Below are 24,181 nucleotides of genomic sequence, written 5' to 3' on the forward strand. Positions count from 1 at the left end.
TCCCTTGTCCAGAAGAAATCCTAGATCGTTTTTCCACTTATTACTTGAGTTTTGTGAGTTTTAGAGTGATTGTTGGAGATCTTTGAAGGAAGCATTGAAGAGAAAAACATCAAGCTTGGAAGAGTAATCTTAGATCCAGAAACCCTACATCAAAGGCTACATCTTGGAGGTATAAAGTCATAACCTTGACATGTAGCTTATTAGATCTCATTTCTTGTAGTTTTGGCTTGGTTTTGGGTCTTTGACCGAGTTATCCAAGAAAGATAGGATTCTAAGGGTTGTTAGGGCAGATCTGACCCTTAAATAACCTCTTGAAGCATAAAGTAGCATGCTTTATTGGTCCCTATGTCCCATGCTTTCCATATGTTCATTATGAAGCCAAAAATGGGGCTTAGAGAGCATTTCAAGCATGCATGGACGTAAAGTTAGAAACTTTATGTGAATTGTCCACCCTTAGACATCATATTTGTGTTTTGGGACGTTGAAATGAGAGTTTAAGGGCTTAATGGGTCAAGACCTTCATTAAAGGACTTAGGGTTTGAGTTTTTAGCCTCATGGATGATCCTTGGGAGTAAAGTTGGAAACTTTATCCTCCTAGACATCTATATGGATGGGGATCTGAGGTTTGGAGCCTTTGGATTCAAGAAAAAGGGCTTAATGCATTAACTAGGTGGATAGATCGAAGAACACGATTAGTTAATGGGTGAACTGGACGAGTTGGGTTAGGGTTGCCCCAAGTCTATGGAAAAGAAAAGGAACTCGACGAGTTGTAGGAAAAATCGACGAGTTGGATCGTAATATCGCGATTCTGACTTGGGAGTGGACTCGACGAGTTGGGTCACCTGGACCCTGGACTTTGACCTTTAACCGATGCATTTTGACCAAGTTTGTCCCAGTGGATGTTGGAGTAACCTGGAGTGTATTGGAGGAGAATATGGGCTTAGGATAAGACCCATATGGGATTGGGCCCAATTTGGAAAATTAGGCCATTGGTAGGCCTTTATTGATCTTATAGTTTTGGGCCCTTTGGTTTGGGCTTGGGCCTTGGTTACGAATCTTGTTGGGCCAGGGGTAAAATGGTTATTTTTCCCCAAGTATGGATTATGGATCATGGTTTGAGTATTTTGGTATTGATAACTTAGGGAGTTATCAGGGAAACTGCTAACGATTCTTGCAATGAGCTTCAGCATTCGAGGTGAGTCACCTCACTGTTTGTATGGGTCTAAGGCACCAATGCCGACCCATTTGGTTTATGTATAATAGGAAGACCAGGGGGTTATCCATTGGCATTATGTATGAAAAACCAGGAGGCGGATCCTGACACACTATATGTAAGACCAGAGTCTGAACTCTGGCAAGTAATTAGTTAAGTAGTATAGTTTTCATGCTAGTTGTCTTCGTGATGCTTGCATAGAAGACTAGGAGGTGGCTCTTGGCACTTTTCTGTAAGACCCAGGGTTGTGGCCCCCGCCCTAGAAAGTAAGACCACGAGGTGGCTCGTGGCATAATGGCAAGACTATCTTTAATGCCCCGATTCTCAGGTATTGGTTTATGTATGAATCTTTTTGGGTTTTGGGTCTACTCGACAAGTTGGCTGCCCTAATCGTTGAGTAGTAGCGGGTTGGTCTGCATGTTTTAGTGATCTACTCGTCGAGTCCAAGAGCGGACTCGACGAGTAGGAGCTGGAAGATGAAACCCTAGATTTCGGGGCATTTCACCCTATTTAAAGGATCATTGGCCTCCCCCAGCCTCCCCTTTACCATTTCTTGTCCCTCTAAAACTCTAAATCAAGTGTGTGTATGTGTGTTCTTTTGGTGTGTTAAAGCTTGGAGGAGGAAACACTTGGGGGAGTAAGGAAATCAAGGCTAGGAACTCGTGGGGAGCTAAGAGATTCATCAGTTGTCACTCTCTGGAAGGTATTAAGCTGCTTCTTTGGCTCATCTTTCTTTTAACCTCTTTTGGGTGGGTTTTATGAAAGGCTTCTTATGTTTGAGCTAAGATCTGAAGTTGTAACTTCAGATCTGGACTCCCTTTGGCCTCTAGATCCATAAAGTTATCAGCCTTGCCTAGTATGGGCCTTCCCTCAAGTGTGAGACTTCATTGCAAGCTTAGTTTTGTCATTTAAGGGCCTTAAAGCTTTGCATGCACGTAAAGTTTACAACTTTACGTGATAATCAGGCCTTGGAAGGTTGGATCTATAATCTGGAGCCTTTGCATGGCTTAAAAAGCATCTGTATGGATGAAGGATTGAAGCGACTCGGCGAGTCGTATGAAGATGGTCATGAACTCGACGAGTGAAAGACCCTAACTTTCGTATTTATGAAAGACCCAAACTTTCATACTCGACAATATAGTTACTCCAAAACATGCTACTTGCATATTCATAAAAACAATATTTTACATTGATAAAGAGATTACAAACTACTGGATACAAACCGACTATTTTAAAGTGTTATATATTACATAACTTCCCAGGATTCTATAGTTTTATACATATGGGAGTGCAAAATACAATAGTTTCAAACTATTCATAAGCTTCTATCGATACAATAGTTTCAAACTATTCAAAAATCTTCTACCAGTATATAACTATACTGGATGCTTATCTCCTGTAATTTGCTAAACATTGAGAGGGTAAGTGGTGACGCTTAGTGAGTTCAATAATAGATACAATATAACGTTATGCCATATATACTTTAATATGGCAGAAGCAAAGAGGAACAAGGAACAACAAGGACATATGTGAATCATGTGACAAACATTCCATATCAATCATTGATTTGATTTAAATACATACAATCAATGAGACATAACAATTTCCATGCTTGATATACATCAATAAAGCTTTGGCCCAAACGGTACAGAAGATATACAACTTCGGATTAACATTTTGGTAGATTTCAGGCTTAAAGCCCTGTCTAATCTTCTGCCAATACCATAGAATAGAATTCATTCTCTTACGGAGACATGTTCTACATGGCCAAAGGCTATATACCAGTACCAACGTGAATCTAAGTCCTTTCACTGATCACATGGTCAAAGGTATTTCTTTGCTATTAAAAATAGCAAATAAAAATAACCCGGGAAAATAACCCGGAATAATAACATTGAAAAGCATGTAGTACATATAACACATAACATACAATTGTTCCTATATATTAAACTCACTGTGAAATAACCGGGGGCTAAAATATTAATTTGGGCAGTACTTTGGCTCTAAATATGACTTTCGTCATTGAAAACCGGGAGTTTTCTTGAAAACCCAGCTCTGCGAAGGTAGAGCTTCGAAACCAAAAAGATAAATTTTTCGGGCTTCTTGGGAGTCTCGGGGCGTGTTTCGGGCTTTGGAATTAGTACCGGGGCTTTGGGGGAAGTGGAATTAGAAGAAATATAAGTTTAGGGGTAAAAAGGGGCAATTTTCAAACATTTACCCGGGAGGTCTCGCACCCCTTATATAGGGCCGAGGTTCGGATCCGAAGCGAAGGGAAGAGGGCAGGTGGCTGCGAGGCTCGGGCCAGATGGCAGCTTCGGCGAGGCTCGGATGCGAGGAGTCATTAGCTTTAGGCGCGTCATCGGCTGGGTCTTCGACTCGGTCTTCAGCTCGGACGTGGGGTGGAGGCCGATGCGAGGCGTGTCGGATAGCCATTAGACCGCACCTTCGGTCGAATCAGCAAGCGACACGCGAGTTGGGCACGAGGCAGGCATGCGAGAATCACGTGACGACTTCGGACTCCTATGCGACACGCATCGCTTCTCGGAGGCTCCACACAACAGCTTCGTACACGTGGCCAGCTGAGAGCGAGGGTGACGTGGCTGGCACTATTCATGCGAAAATTAAATGAAAAATGTGCCAAATCTTGTAAAATCCATAATTTTTGCATACAAGCTCCGTTTTTGACGTTCTTTATATGCACGCGTAGCTAAAGTTATGCTCTACAACTTTTGTTTAGACTTCGTCGGCTAATTTTGAATTTAATTTTAATATTATTATTTTTAACAGACCGGGACAGGAAAATCCGTTAAAAATTCATAACTTCTTCATCCGACGTCCGATTTCGTCAGACTTTTTACCGTTGTATTACAAATGACGAGACCTTCAATTCTCGTTTAGGTTGTGTCGGCTAAAAATAACTCGATCTAAAATTCGAGGTTTTAGCTGTCTACTGCTAAGCTGGAACTTCAAAAAATCATAACTTCCTCATACGAAGTCAGATTTTGGCGTTCTTTTTATCAAACTTCTCGGTTTAACGAATACTACGACTTTCATTTAGATTAATAAGGCTAAAAAGTAGTTTATCAAAAACTCACTTTTTACGTCATTCGGCGTCGTGCCGGTTTTATCGCGGATCTTCGATTGGTCATAACTTCTTCGTTATAACTCGGATTTCGATGAGGTTTTCGCCTAAATGTTTCTAATGAGATTATCTACAACTTTCAATAATAAAATTTTACTTATTCAAAATTTTATATTTTCGCTATATTTCACTATTTGGCTTTTAATTGGAATCTCATAAGACTTCCAACATTTTATGAGTGATTCTAAACATAGTTTTACTTCATTTCTAGTAAAAACTATCTGTTAGAACTCAAAATTCAAATTCACTTAATATTTCATAATATTATTTACTTAAAACACGATTTCAAAACGTGTATGTTACAACGAGTGGGATGAACAACCCGGCGAGTCCGACGAAGATTGCCTTGGGCTCGGCGAGTCAGTCGATGACTCGGCGAGTTGGCTAGGGTTTTCCCAATATTTAGACACATATGAATGTGGCGAGTTGTAAAGGGAAAAACTCGCCGAGTTGGCCAAGGAGTTACGACCGCTAACACTAGGAACTCGACGAGTCACTCAAGTGACTTGGCGAGCGGACGAGTATTACAAGGAACTCGGCGAGTAGCTGAGGGTACTCGACGAGTTAAGGTCAACATGGACTGTTGACCTTGACAGTTGACTTTGACTTTGACCATGAGTTAACCAGTTGACTTTTGGAGGACATTTTGGAAAGATTGGAAATTTACATGTATGGTTTACAGTGAATATAGGGGTGGAGTTCGTGGCAGTAATCCAAGAGCTTGAGTTTATCTTCGAGTCGACAGTGCGAGGTGAGTTACCTCACTATACTAAGGGGTCTAAGGCACTAAGGCCGGCCCATTGGATATGTTATCCTAGCAGTGTTAGTATGTTGAGTATGAAGTTAGTGTTGCATGCTAGTGGTTATGCCAGTTAGATAGATCTGTAGGACTACCTGTGTCGTTATATGATTACCTGCATGCTCAGTGATTATGTTCTATATGGATATGTTATGTGGGATGGGTTGAGGTGTGACTGCTCCGTGCGGTAACCAACAAACCAGGGAACATTCCAGTTATGGGCTAAGGGAGACTCGTACTGTGGGCTCGATGGCAAGCCAGATGTGAGCCGTGGGCCCGTAAGGCAATCCAGATTCACACTGTGCGCTTAGGGGTAATCCAGTCTGTAAAGCTGTGGACCCATTGCATGTTGTTTAGTTTGTTATGTTATGATATTGCTGACAGGGATTTGTGGATTGTATATGTATCGGTATTTTTGGGGAAACTCACTAAGCTTTCGAGCTTACAGTTTCAGTTTATTGTTTCAGATACATCTGGGGATCGCGGCAAGGGGAAGACATGATCGTACAACTCCTCATGACTTGTTTATGTTTCTGAAAAAAAAAAAAAAAAACTATGATATTAGATATTTTGAAAAAAAACTTTGTAATGATGAATGGTTTTTTAAATGTTTGAAAAAGGTTTTAAATTGGCATGAAATTTTGGGTGTTACACTCCTTTATTGATTATGTTATATGAATGATATGTATGGTCACGGTTATGTATGGTATGTATGGATCAGTTGATATGAATGGTATGAGGTATTCATGGAACTCATTAAGCTTCGTGTTTATGATTTTTAGTTTTGGTTTCACGTACCTCCAGTTTTCAAATAAAGGAGCTCGGGACGATCGCAACGCATACACCCGTCTTTTCCGCAATATGTGATTTCTGGGAATGAACTCTGATAAATGTTTTATTTGAATTGCTTTTCAATGTGTGAACAAAGTTACAAATGTGTTTTAATTATATTAAAAATGAAATTTTTACCTTGGGTTTTTGGTTCGTTACAGAACTTATCAACAACAATCGAATAGTTGATTGCAAACAATAAGAGGAAGAAGGTGGGAATTCCGCTAAAGAGGACGATGAAGAAAGAGTTCTAAAGAAACGACGTTCTCTTTCAATAGCTACCTTTGTTATATGCAATAGAGAGTTCCCAAAGGAGTTGAAGGAGCAAGGAACGTAGGGGAAAAGTTAACGAAGAAGCAGTTCAATCAGGAAGTGGGGGAGAAGAAGAAGGAAGCGTGCGGTGGAGCTGAAAACGGATGGTAACCTTAGATTAATCGTAAATGTTGAGTTATTACGGCTGAGATTGAAAGATGAGAGAGTTTTAAGGGTTGAGATTCAATGGAAGGTTTTCCACTCACCGTCAACAATAATATAAAAAATTAAAACTATTATTACATTTCAATTAATACTAAGAACGAAAAATTAATATTATAACAACCAAAACAAGGACACAAAATTTGTAGTTTACTTGTCAAAACTCAAAACGAATGTTCCTTTCTTTGAACGGAAATTTTTGGGTTGTGTGAAAGCTTTTAGTATCACATGTTAGTAGATGTGATAAAAATTTGACACGATCCGAAATCGACACGAAATAAACGGGTTTGGGTAAAAGATACAAACACATTTAATTAAACGGGTTGACACGACACACCATGAAAATTAAACGGGTAGAGTTAAGGTTAAGATTTTCATATTGAAAATGACTCGAAAATGTCCTGTTTGATTATATATAATATTTTATAAATTTTATATTTTTATAAATATTTTATGAGATCTTATATATCCTCTTACTTTTGTTCTTACAAATCTTTCTACCAAATTAAATGATGACATGTGTCATATTAATATACCAAAATTTCATTAAATGAGCATTAAATGTGATATATGTCATTATTTAATTGGGCATGAGGATTTATAGGAAAAAAAAACAAAAAATCAAAGGATATTTAATTTCTCATATTTTATATAACAACCAGCAAACCTAATAAATAATAATAAAAAAAATAGGCTGGTTAATAAAAGAAACTTTGGGCTGCTAAAAACCCAATAGAAACATTAGTCCATTAGGAAATATTTCAAAAGTAAAAATCAGGTATTCACACTTCAACGATCTAACACTCGTCTCGCCGTTCAACACCTCCCCTCCGCGCTCCCTCGTTCAAAGTTCCCTCCTTCACGACTTCACCGGCGCATCTCAGTGCACTCACCGGTGCATCTCCGTCCGGATTTCGTTCGTTCCGGCATTCCTTCCGTCGTTCGTTGAGCATCAGTCGTTTCAGATCAAGGTCGTCGGTGCAAGCTTCCGGCTCGCCGCCGCATCTCTCTCAGTCTCTGACTCTCTGGTAACAATCGACGATGGATGAGACGTTGTCTTCAGCATCCCCGAGATTTTCTAATAAAACAGAGCTAGGGGCTTAAGAGGCAAATAGTAAAGATGAAGGGTGAAAACTGGAATTCGAGTAGAAAGCATTTGTAAAAGGTTTTGGAATCATACTTGGGTTTGTTTACGCCATCTTTTCCGTCTATCTCGTGGACTCGCACACTTACACACAGTAAGCTCATCAGCCACCATTGGACGAAATCTACACGTTCTCTTTGAGGTAACTGGTTCTTCGATTCATCTTTAATCGCATGTCTCAGTATGTTTTGTGTTTTAAGAGTTTAGATTTCAATAAGGAAATTGGTCCACTCCTAATAAAGGATTAGGCTTTATGTTCGATATGCTCCCCTATTCAAATTGTAAAAAAGAACATACTGTATCGACTTGATGTAAATAGTTATATACGGCTTTGAATTTATTTACTTGAAGGATCTAAATTCAATTGTAAGCTATTAACATAACATATGTTGTTGCCATAAACAGGATTTTGAAGTGATCATCACAAGAAACAAAAGTTCATCTCTGCAACTACAGTAAAACTCGTTTGAATGGCATTAGTTATAATTTGTGGTCAACCATGCAGCGGAAAGTCAAAAGCCGCCCTTTCCCTATCTGAAGCTCTAAACAACACAGAATCCAAACCAACACTCAAAATCATCGACGAAACTTCCTTCCATCTCAATCGCAACCAAACCTATGCGGAAATGAGCTCAGAAAAAAACTTAAGAGGAGTCCTTAGATCCGAAGTAGACCGATCTTTATCAAAAAACAATATCATAATAGTAGATTCCCTAAATAGCATAAAAGGTTACCGATATGAGCTATGGTGTTTAGCACGTGCAGCAGGAATCAGACATTGTGTTCTTTTCTGTGATGTGGAAGAAAGTCAATGTAAAATCTGGAATCACGAACGAAGGAAGAACAATGAACCTTCATATGATGATCATATATTTGAAGATTTAGTAAGAAGATTTGAAACACCCGATAGTAGAAACCGATGGGACTCACCTTTATTCGAATTACACCCATTTAAAGACGAAATAAATAAAAATTCCCTAGTGATTTTAGATCTTGTGGATTATATAACGAAAAGGGTCAACTCAAAGACTAAAGATGTAAAGATTTTGCAGCCCACAATAGCGACGCAAAGTGTGAGATTTTCAGAGACGAATTCTTTATATGAAATGGATAGGGCTACACAGGAGGTGATTGGTGCAATTGTGGCGGCTCAGTCGTTGGCCATGGGTGCACCGGTGGTGGGTGGGGTCGGTGTTGGACCGGACTTGCCGGTTGTTAATGTTTCACGGGCGGTTGGGTTGCCGGAGTTGAGACGGTTAAGGTTAAGGAAGACTTTTATAAAGTTGACTGGTCAGTCGAGTTTAAGTGGGCCACCACCGCCTTCGGATGCTGATAGTGCCAAGAGAATGTTTATTGATTACTTGAATAGAGAATTTGGAAGTGGATGAAAGACTGGTGTTTTGGGAATTTCGTAAGTTTTGTATGTTATATTCCTCAAAAACCCTGAGTGATTGACTTCTTGAATGTTAAGTCAAAAACAACCCCATGTCCTAATCCAACCCATGCTATTATACGGCTCGGTTAGTTAACACAGGACATGACATAACATAACAGGCTGACTTTGTATTGTGTTTGGCATGGATTGGATTAGGCCATGGTGTTGTATTTAACTTAAAGAGCTTTATGGGTTTAATATTTAAGTTGGACAAGTGTACATGGATGCTTTTTTTTTCTTTTACTTTGTCCAGTGGCTTAATGGGTTATGCAAAAAAAGATGGCTGAATGTATTAAGACATCGTCGATTTATCTATTTTTTTTCCATCTACCTCATCTCATATTAAAACCGATGAATATTTTTTAAATTGATGAATAATAAAGGTCAAATGATTATTTAGTCTCATTAAGACATTTTAGAAAAAAAGTCTTATAACATTACACATTCGGTCACATGTCACTCTATATCCACTCTTTATACAAGACTTAAGGAGGAAAAAGAGAAAAACCCTTGACAAAAGAATACATTTTTTTGCCATTAGACTAACTACAGAATTTAGCAATGAAATACGTGTGTTGAACATTAATTGGTCATTACTTGTGAACCATAACATATGACTAATGTCTACTACGATTTGCAAGATTTGGTCCCAGTTGAACTATGAAGATGCAATTGAAATAATTACGCTAATCCAAATATAAGATTCATAATTACTTTTATTGAAGAAAAAAAACACCATGAAATTTAGGTGCGGAAAAATGTGTGTATGAATTCTTGAAGCACAAAGGGTAATAAAGGAGAAGTAGTGGGGCAGTTCATGATTAATATTATAGAAGCAAAAAGCCAACGGGAAGGGAACAAAGCAAAGGGCATGCCTTGGAAGCAAAGTGTACATAACAGCCAAATTACTTGTTGATCCTACACCAACTTTCAACACCATTCTAAGTGTATTTTAGTAAATTCTGATTAATTTATTTAATTAAATATTAAAAAAATATGATAATATTTTGTAAAAGTGTAACTACATACATATGTTACTACACAATTTATAAATGATGGAACTTTAGGTGATTGATATGAAAGTCCGTACAATCATATTACATTGGACCATCGTTGAGAGATCGAGCCATTATATTAGTCTGAAATGAATATTAAATACAACTGAAAATGTCATATCTTTCCCATTAAGGTATACGAACAATGCTTCTTCACCCATATCTAAACCCTAGAATCCTAGATCAATTTCCTTTTGTACCCTTATACTACATTTTTTTAACTACATATATAAGCAAAAGAAACAAAGATAAAAAAAACTCGCGAAATCATATCTGTTGCATAAGTTAAGTTATTTTATAACCAAGAAAATATGGGTATAGGATGTCAAGAATTGGTTGATTATGTATATCCCTTGTGACTGAGTAATAATAATAATGCAGCAACCATGATTACTGATATACATACTACAGACACATATCTACACAATTGCATATTTGCATATTTTATGGAATATAATACATTCATACAAAGATGAACATTTTCACACACAAGTACATAATAATAACAAGGGATCCCTAATACTAATAGTAACACTCTTGTCTCTCTCTTCAAAACCTTCTTCTACTCTTACTTTCGTTGCTTGCCCAAGAATCGTCTCACATACTTGTCATTCGTCTCAAACACAAAACTCATCCCCCTTATCTGCCAATTTATAACAACATTAAATTAAAATAATTTTATATAAATTTTTTTTTATATCAGAATTAAGAAAGGCACCACATGATTACCTCAATTAAACAAGTTGAACTTAGTGCAACCACCTGTCCATGAGCGACTTCTTTGCCATTTAATGAGATTGAACTTGCCCCAAGATTTTTTAGACTGAATGATCCATCTGTTTCCATTTTTATAATAGCCTGAACACAAACATGTAATTTACATTTACATACTAAATGCTAATAATATAACATGAAATTTAATCATATAAAAGAAATGTAATGATTATTACCTGGCGCCTAGATATCTTGTTGGCACGCCCTTCTTTTCTTAGATCAATATCAACCTCAGTGTCATCTGTTGATCTCCCAATTGTCACCTGAAAAAAACAAACAATCACAATTTTTGTTCAGTCAGTTTAATCAAAAATATAAGAATTAAATCTCAGAATTATAAAATTATTGTACCTCGGCTTTCTTAATATAGTGTTTTAAACGACGCCCATAAAAAATAGCAAGAGCTCCCTGAGATGACAGGGCTCTTTGGAATGAAGAACGTGCAGCCTGTTCCAGTCTAATGATCATCTTTTTACTTCCCTCATATTCATTTCTCACAACTATTATAACAAAACACCCAACATTATATTATTATTTATATAAAATCCAAGATTTGCAAGAATCATAATAAGAAACTGTACCTTCACTTGCGAGGCATGACTCCTGAGCATGAGTCAAGTCCATTTCCAGTATCTGAAACAATAATACATCATCAACTATTAAAGACTAGAACTACAAAAAATAAAAATCAAAAATCAAAATTATACCATAGCTTCAACATCAGAGAAGTAAGGTATGTCAGCATCATCATCAGAGTTGTTCTGATCCGATACATTAGAATCATCCATTGATTCTGGATCAATCATTTTCACACTCCCAACTTCTAAAGGTAATGGCATCTCATTGTACAATGTTGGGCTTCCTAAACCCTGTTCACAATAAATATATAATTAATGTTATAAGAATAATGATCAAAACAAACCATTTGTAGATGTTACCTGAAGTTCAGCTTTAGCACCACCTTCCTCCACCATTCCATTCCGGGTGATTTCTAGAGGTGTGTGTAATTGCATTGACCTAGTTTGACCAGGAATCCTAAGATGATTATTCGGCTTCACAGGAAGTGGGGCCCGATATTCAACCTCAGAAGGCTCGCGTTTGAAAACAGACCCAAATTCAGGCAAAGCACTTGGCCTTGGGAAACATGGTGGAGTAAGATCTTTCCCTTTTCTTACTGTGATTATCCCCTGTTCATCTTTCTCATGAGATGAAGGAGACAATGGACACATGGAATCTGTTGTAGCAACTTGTCCAATACAAGGAGGAAAAGGAGTAGAAGGGTGAATCAGTAAAAAGATATCATCATTACATGGTATGTCTGGATCTTCCCTGTTCAAAGTGCAAATGATTTGCCCTTCTGTAAGCTGAACAGATTCTATCTGTGATACTGATGTTGATGTTGATGCCACATCATCTTGAACACCAGGAATTACATCAACATTGCATAAATCAACTTCTTGATTAGGAACATCATCCATTGTGTCTTTCATATGATCCTTCACATCTACATCCATGAAAAGAATATCATCTTCATTTGACAAGTTGAGAAGAGAATCTGGTAGATCTGTGTATTCACCCTCATGAACACCACTTGAATTTATAAAACCATTAGGTCTGTTTCCCAAAAGGGACACTACTACCCCTGGTGAAGTTTTATTCTCCCTGATGTGATCAGAATCATCAGGGAGTGGAGGTAATGTTTCTTCTGTGACTTGATGACTTTCTGCATTGTTGTCATCAACTGGCATATCAGGGGCAGAAACGTCTTCTAACGTCTTCCATAAAGGTAGTCTAGTTGATGGAGATGAAAATGATAAAGGAAATGAAGCACTTCCATCTGAAACAGGGGAGCTGAAATGGTGTTTCCCTCCAAATCCAGACTCTGGTTTATCAGTTTTGAGATTGGGAGGAGTTTCAGATGCACAGGTGGCGTTTTTTATTGGATCAAAAGAACCGATTAATTCATTTCTTGAAGGGGAAATATCTTCTGGAAATTTAAACAAGTCGCCTTCTTCTTCTTCTTCCCTCCCATTAATAAAATCATTTTCAACAGACTTATGGCATCTTTCCATATGAAAAGGATTAGGATTATGATTATCAATAACTGTAGTTGTAGCAGTAGTAGCAATGCTTCCTATTGATTCTGGGAAAGCCTGGCGTAATATCTCAAAATCCTTTTCCTCAAACCCTAGATTATTCGCGAGGCAATCATCCAACATGGCATCGCCACCTGGAGCCACGTGATTGGTTGTCACGTGATCTTGAAATTTATGTTCTGGATGGTTGTAGTTATGAAGGCTGCGTTCTTCATAAAAGCCAAGATTTTGGGAGCTAAAAAATTCGTTTTTTATTCTTTTTCGCCACGAATGATATTGTTTCCGGATGCTTCCGGTTTTTCTCTTTTCAAGGACTTTTTCAGTTCCTTTTAAATTGTCTAGTTTGAATTTTGATGATGGGTTTGGATTAGAACCAGAGAGTTCAAGTTCAGCCATGCGAGCAGAAGCTTGAGCTGAAACATCGGGATCATAGAGAAGAGAATACCATCGATCTCGAATTTCACGAAAGGTAAATCTGCGTGAAAATTTTACTGCTCCTTTAGCAAGTGCTTCTAGTGAAGCTCCACCCTATAAGAGGTAAACAAGGATAAAATTAATTTTCCAAATCTAATGTGCATTTTTACTTCCTTAAACTCGAGAAATATGAATGCAAAAGATTCTTTAATCTCTATAAGGAAAATCGAAACGTTTTCCCACCTCGATAACCTAATAGAAAGAATATACATGCACCAAATATATTTATTCACTATAGTTATGAATCTCTATATTCTCTGTTTATACTATTTAGGAAGACATAACGATTGCCATAATGAAGATACACCATGTCAAATGAGACCAAAATATGAGGTAGAATGATGTGAAAGTGTCCAAAAGAAGCTCCCTGGAATAAATGATACACATGCTAGACAAAGAAGAATACCTACATGGTAATTAGCATTCCTCATAGAAGTACTAAAGAAATTGAAAGTTGTTAAAACATAACTATATTTGGGATTCTGTAGTTCTGAAGATATTATAATTTCACCACATAAGGTTTCACCCCAAATTATTTATAAAAAGATCAATTGAGTTTTCGTATCTTCGTCACACTGTATCACACATGAAGCCAGTCAATTCCAAAATCAATAGTTTGAAAGATACTTGAGAATATCGACATTCTAATTGAGTTGAGTTATGAATATGCCAACAAAATATGATTTCATGGTCATTGACTACTTCATACAGTTAGACTTCTCTCATTCTGCTATTGAGATCAATGATAACATTTTAATTACATAGTCAAATAACTAGAAAGCAAATGACGATAAATACATACATGTGTGTGCATGAATATTATTAGGGTCAGCAATTTATAATTGGATGCAGCAATTATTCTGAAAATCACTCAAGGTACCTTCACCAATACAGGTGCATCTACTTAACATAAGTATAACACACACACACACACACGTGGTCGGGGGTATTGTCGTGTATTAGGGCAACTAATCTATAATCGTATGAACCAACCATCAATTATCCCAAGTTTCAGTAAATCAAAACAAAATTGTCTTACACAATTTACTTCCACTGATAATAAATAAGATTAACACTTCGTGAATTTCATAGCAGGTTATAGTGGCATCAGTTCATACTTACGGTGACCTAAAAATCTCGAATAATAACATAATCTACGGTTGCAAATCATGCATGTCAAAAATCCCCAAAATGAAGTTGGAAACATGGATAAAGGCAATGGCCTGCAATCAAAGACAACAACAGATAAAAAAACACGTAATCGAACCTCGATTGAATTCTTAAGCAACAGGTCATCTTCGGGAATCCAGGGAGAAGAAACAGAAGCCGTTGCTGTCATCTTCTCCACTGACGAAAAAAAAGCCCTAAATTCTCGCTCAATGAGTAACAGATATAGAATTTCTCCGAAAATGAGTAAAATTTGTAGAGGAATTCGACGGAGAAGCTCAGAGTAGCAACATCGAGAGGGAGGAGAACGCGAAAATCATGTTGAAGCTCATCGCGCGGGTAACGTCACTCTCGAACCATACCACTGTGTTTTTACAAGAGAGGAGCAGCAGGTTTTTACTTCGCCTTTTTGTAATATTTTATTGAAGATTGGGATTTTGTAGCGTTTTTTAGATTTTTTAAGGATACATTTCATGAAAGGTACTATATTTATTTTTGTTCATTTTAAGTAATATATGATTTTTGGTCGCCAATAATTTTTAAAAAATCATTTTGAATTAATTTGACATAATATATCGATTAAAATGTTGAATTGGTAAGTCATTTGGTTATGGAAAATGTCATATCCTCTTTAATAAATGAAGGTTTTTTTTTGCCACGTGTCAATCTTTCATTAATTTTGACACTTGTCATTTTGTGGTATTTTTTAAATAAATATTATCCACTTGTCAATTTTTGGTTTGTTTCAATTTTTAAAATTAAAGTCACATACTTATATATGTAAAGTATTAAATATGATATATATGATATTAAATTGCAATAAATATGTATCTTCTTTATTTTAAAGTTATACATTAAAAAATATTTTCTATTTACACTTTAATGTTTAATCTTTTTTTAAATTAACCCGTGTAATACACGGGTTTCACACCTAGTCCTCTTTAATAAATAAATATTTTTTTTGCCACATGTCAATCTCTCATTAATTCTGACACTTGTCATTTTGTGGTATTTTTTAAATAAATATTATCCACTTGTCAATTTTTGATTTGTTTCAATTTTTAAAACTAAAGTCATATACTTATATATGTAAAGTATTAAATATGATATATATGATATTAAATTGCAATAAATATGTATCTTCTTTATTTTAAAGTTATACTTAAAAAATATTTTCTGTTTACACTTTAATGTTTAATCTTTTTTTAAATCAATCCGTGTAATACACAGGTTTCACTCCTAGTGCTCAATATAAGACGTATTCAACACGGAGCATTTGAGAGCTTCTAGTTTTTAGTGTTTGACAAAATGCTCCGTTTTGAACAGAAAATCTCGTTTGATACTACAAGCTTCTAGCTTTTAGTTTAAACAAAACGTTCCAAATTCAAATGCTACTTCACGTATCGTTTAACAAAACGATACCCGCTACCAGTTATTTTTGTCGAACACGCCATAATCACACAACATTTTAAAAAAAACAATTAAAATTAAATTCTAACTATTGATTAAAATCTTTCTTTTTAAACAAACCACAAAAATTATATTTAAAAAACCACAGACCCGGGAAAATATAAAGGAGAAGAAAAACATCGCTAAAGTAATAAACAATCAAAGCGACCCACTTTTTCGATTAAAAAAATAATAAAAGCAATCCAAACTGATTATATATGGGCAAATGTCATATTAGTCCATCAAACTTATCATGTTTGTTTTAAAAGGTCACTAAACTATTTTATTTTTTATTTTTTGCACATTAAAACAATAAACTCTCATATAACCGTTTAATTACATCATTTTATCGATTGTAAAATGTATAAAGCATATTTTGGTGACATGGGCCTCCACGGTGGACTAGTACTGTTGCAATCTTGGTCCCCAAGATTGCCAAGACATCCTCAATGGTCCTCTTTATAAATTGAAGGGATGCCCGAAATTCGTGATCCCCACCCACTTTATTACCCTAATTCGTAACCTTCGCATAATACAACCAATTTCGATCTTTTCCCACTTATATATCAAGAAGATGTCCTCAGAACAAAGTTTCTCCTAAGGTGGTTTCAGAGTGTCAGACCTAGACGTACCAACTAACTACGAGCTTCACGCCATGGAACCCCAAGTGCATATTAAGGAAATGAGAGATGACATGCGACAACAACTTTGTGAGTTTAGGGAGGAAATACGATACTTGAAAAAGATCGTAACCGTGATGGATGTTGTTGGAGTTGCAATGATGTCTTGATCAGGGTTCGTGTTTGTGTCGAAAGCTCTGGGTGGGGACTTTGGTGGGTGTAGTTTTGTCAGTAGGTAGCACAATGGCGATTTTAGTGTTTTTTGGGTTTTGGGGGTTGTCGAAGGTTGTTTGTTTTTGTCTAACTTCTCCATCTACTAGTATAATATGTATGTATTAGGGTATGTTTTGTTGTTGGTTATTTTGATCAATAGTGCCTTTCATATGATGTCATTTAATATTTAGTAATGTACTCGAAGTACTTATTTCTCCGACTTAATGCTTCCAATCACAGATCCAAGGCTAAAATATCATCAAGAGTCATAAAGTTTTCAACTTTATGACTTTCCATGCCCATTAAGTGCTTAAAACATAAAAACTCAACATCTTAATGCATTAAGACCTTCTATAGCATGCATGGAGCAAAACTAACCATCAAGACCACATTTTTATAACTTAAGACCCATCCTAAGGCCTGAAAAGGACGACTTATTGGGTCAAGAACATGTCATGCTCAAGAATCACCATTTTTTGGGACAAAAAGTGTCTTAAAGGAAGAAACGTCTAGATCTACAAGATGGAGTGATCAAGATGCAAACTTTGTACCTCCTGAAAGGTTGCTAACAAAAAGGAAATCTCATATCCAAGATGCTTCCAAGCTCCAAGCTCTTCTCACCACCTTCTTCTTTTTCAAAAACACTTCCAAAACACTCCAATGGACTCAAAAAGTAGTTTTCTCACTTAAGGTTTGCTTGGGGTCGTTTTTCACAAAGGGAGGTTGATGAAGAAATAAGACATGAAACTATAATGGGGTTTAAATATGAACCAAACCCTAAAAATTAGGGTTTGCACATTTCTTATGTACGTCTCGCATATGAGGTGTGTAACGACCCAAAAATCATGACTAAAAATTTCTTTTAAACATTACTAAAAATAGATTTATAACAACGTATCATAAGTCAAACATAACTTTTGAGTATTAAATTCAAAACATAATATCATTATCAGAGTCAAACATTCCCAGGCTAACTGACTATGGTGTGTGCTCTGCAATCTTCCCGAGCTCCTCTTTTGAAAACCGAGTACCTGAAACCAAAACTGAAAACCGTAAGCACGAAGCTTAGTGAGCTCCCCCAATCTACCACATACCACACAAAAACATATAAAGCACATATTGGGCCTTGCCCACTGCATCAGACCGAAGTCCGGACTAACTGGGGCCTTGCCCCCTGCATCGGACCGAAGTCCGGAAACTGACTGGGACCTTGTCCCCTGCATCGGACCGAAGTCCGGGCTAACTGGGGCCTTGCCCCCTGCATCGGACCAAAGTCCGGACTAACTGGGACCTTGTCCCCTGCATCGGACCGAAGTCCGGGCTAACTGAACAGAACATAACATAAACATATCAACTAGCATGAACACACGTATACTGCATACTACTTCGGGCCGTAGCCCGGAACACATAACACATAAATCCTGTCTGAGCCACGAAGGCATCAAACATACTAACTACTATATCAGATCAACATCCGAAAACTACTGCTAGCTAAACGGGCCGGCATTGTGGCCTTAGACCCATTCCTACTGGAAGGAGACTCACCTGAACTGCTGAGCCCTGCTGATAAACCTCTGGCTGCTACTCGACAATCCCCTGAACCGCTGCTCCTCTAGCTCTCCGAGCTATCAATATACATATAACACTTAATCTGACAGTCAACTAAGTCAACTCTGGTTAAAGTCAACCTTCCAGGTCAACCTTACTCGCCGAGTCTTCCTAAAGACTCGTCGAGTTCATAAGCTCAGGGTCTTTCTTATTCGCGACCCGACTCGCCGAGTCAGTCCATGACTCGCCGAGTCCAACTAGTTCCAAGTCCTAACCTGTCCAACTCGCTGAGTCACCACCCGACTCACTGATTCGAGTCTCAACTCAAAGGGTTTAGGGTTTCGCGATCTGACTCGCCGAGTCCAAGAACAGACTCGCCGAGTCCTAGACAATCTTCAACCAACTCGTCGAGTTGTTCATCCAACTCGCCGAGTCCATGCCTAACTTCATCCGACTCGACGAGCTTTTCATCCTACTCGTCGAGTTCCTCCTCATCTTCAAGCTACTCGCCGAGTCCACTCGAAGGACTCGCCGAGTCTATCCAGTCCTCAATCCATGCAGTGGTTTTTCGAGCCAAACAGAGCTTCCAACTCATAGATCTATACTTCTAGGGCCTATTCCCCACGTAAAGTGGCAAAATTTACGTGTAGATTGAGAGATCTATGCTCAAAACACACTAAACTAGGGTTTATGGCAAACATGCCTCTTCAACATACCAAGGGCTGATACTTTAGGGGATTCAAGACCAAAACCAACATGGATCTGAGGTAGCAACCTCAGATCTGAACCTCCAACTCGAATTGGTTACATATCATACCAATAATGACCAAAACTCACACATAAGAATAGATCTAGATGCAAAGGGAGTCCAAGCAACAGCTTATTACCTCCAATTGGTCTGAAATGACTCCTCAATCCCAGATCTACAGTCCCTTCTTGCACCTCCAAGGTCTTTCTTCCTCCTCCAAGCTTTAGTGCACTCTTCAAGGCAAGATCTAGCTCAAAAACGGATATGGCGGCTAGGGTTTGGTGTTCTGAGGTAGAAAGGCAGTAAAGGAACCCTAGGAAAGAGAATGAGACGCTTAAATAGGCTCCAAGTCCCGGATTTAGGGTTTTCCTCGATCAGACCCAACTCGTCGAGTCTCCTTGGCCGACTCGCCGAGTCGGTCGCTTTCACCACAACCCGGATCCCGCTCGGACTCGCCGAGTCCCTCCATGGACTCGCCGAGTCTCCCCTAAACTTGAGGTTTTCTTTCTTTTCTTGGCTTTCCAAACTTTGGGGTGTTACAACTCTCCCCCACTTAAACTAAACTTCGTCCTCGAAGTTTGCTATGATCAACTGCCTGCGAACTGCCTCCAACTCTCTATCTGGAAAATCTAACACCCTTTTGTCCGACACTCCAGCCACTCACCATGTCGATCATTACCGATGGAACATACTGGATCCTTCTCTTTTCCATAATTTCCTCAACGTTACATCCTCCGACTGAAAATCCTGCTGCCTCCCATCCGCCTACCGGATGCACTGAGACTATTCTGGTCTAACCAATCTTCCGATATCTGAGTTACCGGACTCCCACCGGTCACTACACTCCATCGCAAACTCCTAGTCTCTTCCAGCGACTTCTGAAGATACTTCGACTATCTATAACTGTTCTATCCATTCTGCCGCTCATACAGAAACGATGCTGCTGGAACCAGCTTGCTTTTATCCCACCTGATTACTCATCTCCTACTAACTCGAGCCTTCCCTCCTGAATGAAAAGCTACCTGCCTAGCTATCCTTACAGATCACTTATACTCGGCAAAAGGCTCAACTGATCCTGCTGAGAGGTACTTGCCATTTCCAAATCAACCAACTATACCGTCAGCACTTGCATTCCAACACAAATACACTACTGACCCAAAACCCTAAACCTTCCAAACACTGAACTGCCTGCAATAATGAACATGCCTGAAACACTAAACTGCTTGAAACGCTGAGCTGCCTGAAACACTGAACTGGCTGAAACACTGAGCTGCCTGAAACATTGAACTCCAACCCAACTGTGGAGTCAAGGGACTCCTCACTTAGTCGCTTCTACGACTTCTGAACAAAATCTTTCTCTGGAGCTAGTTTTCACTAGTTATCCTGTCACTGCGGCTCTAACAATCTTCCGATCCAACCGATCGGGTCCATACGTCACATCCTGACATCATCAATTCCACGACTAACATCATGATGGCTCCCAGACTGACGGTAGCCCTTAACATACCCGAACCCCAACGGTCCACTACTACTCTGATCTCATAACTGATGCAACGTTCTATAGCCAAAATTGCTGACTTAGCCATCACTGAACCATTTGGGAAATCCAAAATCTAACCCGTGGATTCCCATATCCTCACTGCTGCACTAGAACTGGTGGGTACTACTACTTTTCCGCGTCCAACACGCGCTCATGCCACCTACCAATCTGATAAAGGCTGCGACTACGCTCGCAGACTTACAACTCTCTAGTACTATATGGCTACTAGTGGATGCTACGGCTACCCCCGCAGACTTACAACACCACTACTACTACTCTATCCCGAGGACATCCTGACTATCCCTAGTTCCGCTAGTGATTCCTCATCCCGATTTCTCAAACCAGCCCTCAGTCTTTGAATTCTGCATCATCCTCGACATCTTATATCCTTGATATACTTAGCGCTTCGTCGAGGAATTCTTCGGCTTGGTTCCCAAACCAACCGTCTATTAGTCCGGATACAAGAAGTTATTGTTGGGAAGTTTCCAACCTCCCAACTCCCGAATCTACGCAACCTGCATGCCGCCTCAGACACTGGCTACTAATACGAAAACATCTCTTGATACCCGTTCTCAGGATCCTCATTCCGACTCTCATGCGTCCGACAGGTGGTCCTCCATTCCTGGATTCCCAACCAGCTTCTAACCATCTCGATTACATGAACTAGCTGCTGGGAAAAGTTCTCGAACTCCCAATTCTGAACTTCTCAATCCATCCATCACTGTGCTACTACCATTTCTTCTCGGAGGCTGCGCACTCATTCTGGGTCTACGTGTCTCTTATCCATGAATACTCGGAGGGTTCTCCCCCACTTCGATCCTGCTTACCCCTTGCTGCTTCACACTCAAAAGAGATCCTGATCTTCACTACCATTCCGGAACATCTACTAGGGAACCCAAGCCTGCCAGGTAGGAATTTAACCAATCCATCCCAATCACTAACCACTCCGAACTAGTGAAACGAACCAAATCTCTCTCAACCATGCTACAGTTACTGCATCCTCCGAAACCTTCTCCATAAGAGCACATCCCCTAACTACCAACCAATTATCCGAGGTATGCAAATGGCATATAACATAATCACAAGCAAGCCACACTATAACACAACACTTATACCACAATTTGATGCAGAACCATAACAATATAATCATGACATAAGCTGACAGAAAAACAAAAGTTACGTACCTTCATTACTCAGTGCTGCTCGAATCCCTGCTGAAATCTACCGGAAAACTCGGCTCTGAGCCGTAGGCACCCTTGCCCGGCCTCGACAACTGCTGGCGGTACTCGAAGTCCCAAGGGCAGGAGCTGACACCTGCCCTGCTGGATACAAACTCGGACAGTGGGCCTTCTTGTGGCCCCTCTGACTGCAATGGAAACATAACGGATCAAGCCCCTGGGCGATGGTAACAACACAGTCTCTGCTAAAATGACCAATCTGGCCGCACTTGAAACACCCAGCATCGCCACCACTTCTACGCCTACACACACCCATGTGCGTCCTTCCGCACTTCCCGCATCGACTGCGGCTCTGATAGTTCCTCGTCCTCAAATCTGGACCCTTGGGCCTCTTACCCGAACCTGTGGCTACCTGAGTCTCATCAATTTTCCTTTTCCCTTCTGACTCCCTGCCCGACTCTCGCTCCTGCGTTACCCCAACGGCAACGCCTGCTAACTGAACAACAGATGTCTGATCCTGAAGCCTCGCTATCAATCTATCAGTGATCCTCACGACCATGTCGGGCAGATCCTCGCGAATGGCTCGCGAAACTTCCTCAACTATCCAATCATGCAATGGTCTCTCTTGGAGACAGAATTCCCCACTCACCCCTGCCCCCTAATGGCAGGAACTAGAAATGGGATCTCCCTCCCTGATGGATCCCTGAACTCCATAAGATTCGGGACCTAGACGAGCCCCAATCTGTCCTGAAACTAACTCGGCCTTAAAGGCCTCAAGATGACTATCCATGAGCTCCATAATGGCCTCTCTAACCGAACCGAAAATCACTGGAGTCTGATCAATGATGTTGCGCGTAATCTCTGCGGAAATGAAATCCCTCATCTGATCATCAAGCTGCCCGGCTCTGAAGCCCGAGCCAAACCCCTCCTCGACACCTGAACTGCTAACTGGTATCTCGCGCAACGTCACCATGCTGAAAATATAACAAAATCCTGATCAATTTACATACTACTGCTGAGGAATTTCTCGCATACTCTACTAGTTCCTTGATTTTGCCTCGGCCCCTCTTGAATCGAATACGGATCCTCTGCTTTCAGTAGTATGGGCCCCTACTACCTTCCACATCTATCCGTACTTTCCTCAAGAGTTACCTCAACTCCACCAAGTCCCCTTTACTCTTCAACTAATCTCTGCTACTCTCATCCTAGGCTTGCCCTAGGGAATCTCTGACTCTACTCAAACCAGTCCTCAGCTGCTGAAGGCCTCCTTGTTATGCCAATTAGCCACCACCTGAATACCATCACATGTAATGAGGCTCGGATAATCCTTCGAGTAAAAGTCTCGTCCCTACAACGGTTGGACTCAAACGAGAGCTGCGCAGTAGGGCCAAATCCAGCACTCTGAGATTATTCAACCCTGCTCACATGTGATGTGACGTATTCACCTAATGGCTAAATCCCACCACTCGGAGTCCCACAAAGCACAAAGCAAGCAGCATTCGGATAAAGGAGACATACTCAGGCAAAACTATTCTCATAACGAGAAACTACACTAGCATACAATGCTAAGCTCGTGCTACCAGGCATAACCTAAACAGGCTATCCTACTGCTGTCTACTCAATACTAGCATGCAATTCTCATAAAGCTGAACACATAAAGCAGGCACATAAGGCATCATCCTAGATCCTTAGTCCTATTCTAGCATGCTGTTCTACTGAAGCTGGAACTGAAACTGAAACCGAAACCGATATTGATAATCATAATATAACTTGTATGGGTAAATTGGGAGTACTTACTTGAGCTCGGCTGATTGCATGCACCACACCCTTTTCTCTTTTCAAAACTCTTTTTGCTTTTTCTAAAAATTGTTTTCTTTTCTCAAAATTCTTTTGTAACTACGATTTTTCTTTTGAAAACTATATACCACTTCCTTAGTTTGAGTTCAAACACACTCAGGAGTGCGCCCGAATCCCTCAAACCAAGGCTCTGATACCAACTTGTAACGACCCAAAAATCATGACTAAAAATTTCTTTTAAACATTACTAAAAATAGATTTATAACAACGTATCATAAGTCAAACATAACTTTTGAGTATTAAATTCAAAACATAATATCATTATCAGAGTCAAACATTCCCAGGCTAACTGACTATGGTGTGTGCTCTGCAATCTTCCCGAGCTCCTCTTTTGAAAACCGAGTACCTGAAACCAAAACTGAAAACCGTAAGCACGAAGCTTAGTGAGCTCCCCCAATCTACCACATACCACACAAAAACATAT

General features: G+C 39.3%; 1 protein-coding gene and 1 pseudogene across 2 annotated transcripts; one reads left to right on the forward strand and one right to left on the reverse strand.

Annotated features, from left to right (window-relative positions):
• Positions 1-7,233: 7,233 nt before the first annotated feature.
• On the forward strand, positions 7,234-9,252 carry LOC145087323 (protein KTI12 homolog pseudogene; annotated as a pseudogene). Its single transcript, XR_013700772.1, has 2 exons — positions 7,234-7,745; positions 8,009-9,252. The product of XR_013700772.1 is annotated as a protein KTI12 homolog pseudogene (transcript).
• Positions 9,253-10,513: 1,261 nt separating this feature from the next.
• On the reverse strand, positions 10,514-15,028 carry LOC145087324 (uncharacterized). The gene is made up of 8 exons (XM_079025265.1): positions 14,705-15,028; positions 11,806-13,491; positions 11,575-11,736; positions 11,449-11,500; positions 11,219-11,367; positions 11,044-11,130; positions 10,823-10,951; positions 10,514-10,736 (listed from the first exon to the last, which is right to left on the reverse strand). The coding sequence occupies exons 1-8, from the start codon at positions 14,774-14,776 to the stop codon at positions 10,662-10,664; spliced, it is 2,412 nt and encodes an 803-aa protein (XP_078881391.1). The 5' UTR covers positions 14,777-15,028; the 3' UTR covers positions 10,514-10,661.
• Positions 15,029-24,181: the final 9,153 nt, after the last annotated feature.

This window comes from Lactuca serriola, chromosome 2 (assembly GCF_051521515.1).
Source record: "Lactuca serriola cultivar US96UC23 chromosome 2, Lser_US96UC23_V15, whole genome shotgun sequence".
Taxonomy (NCBI): domain Eukaryota; kingdom Viridiplantae; phylum Streptophyta; class Magnoliopsida; order Asterales; family Asteraceae; genus Lactuca; species Lactuca serriola.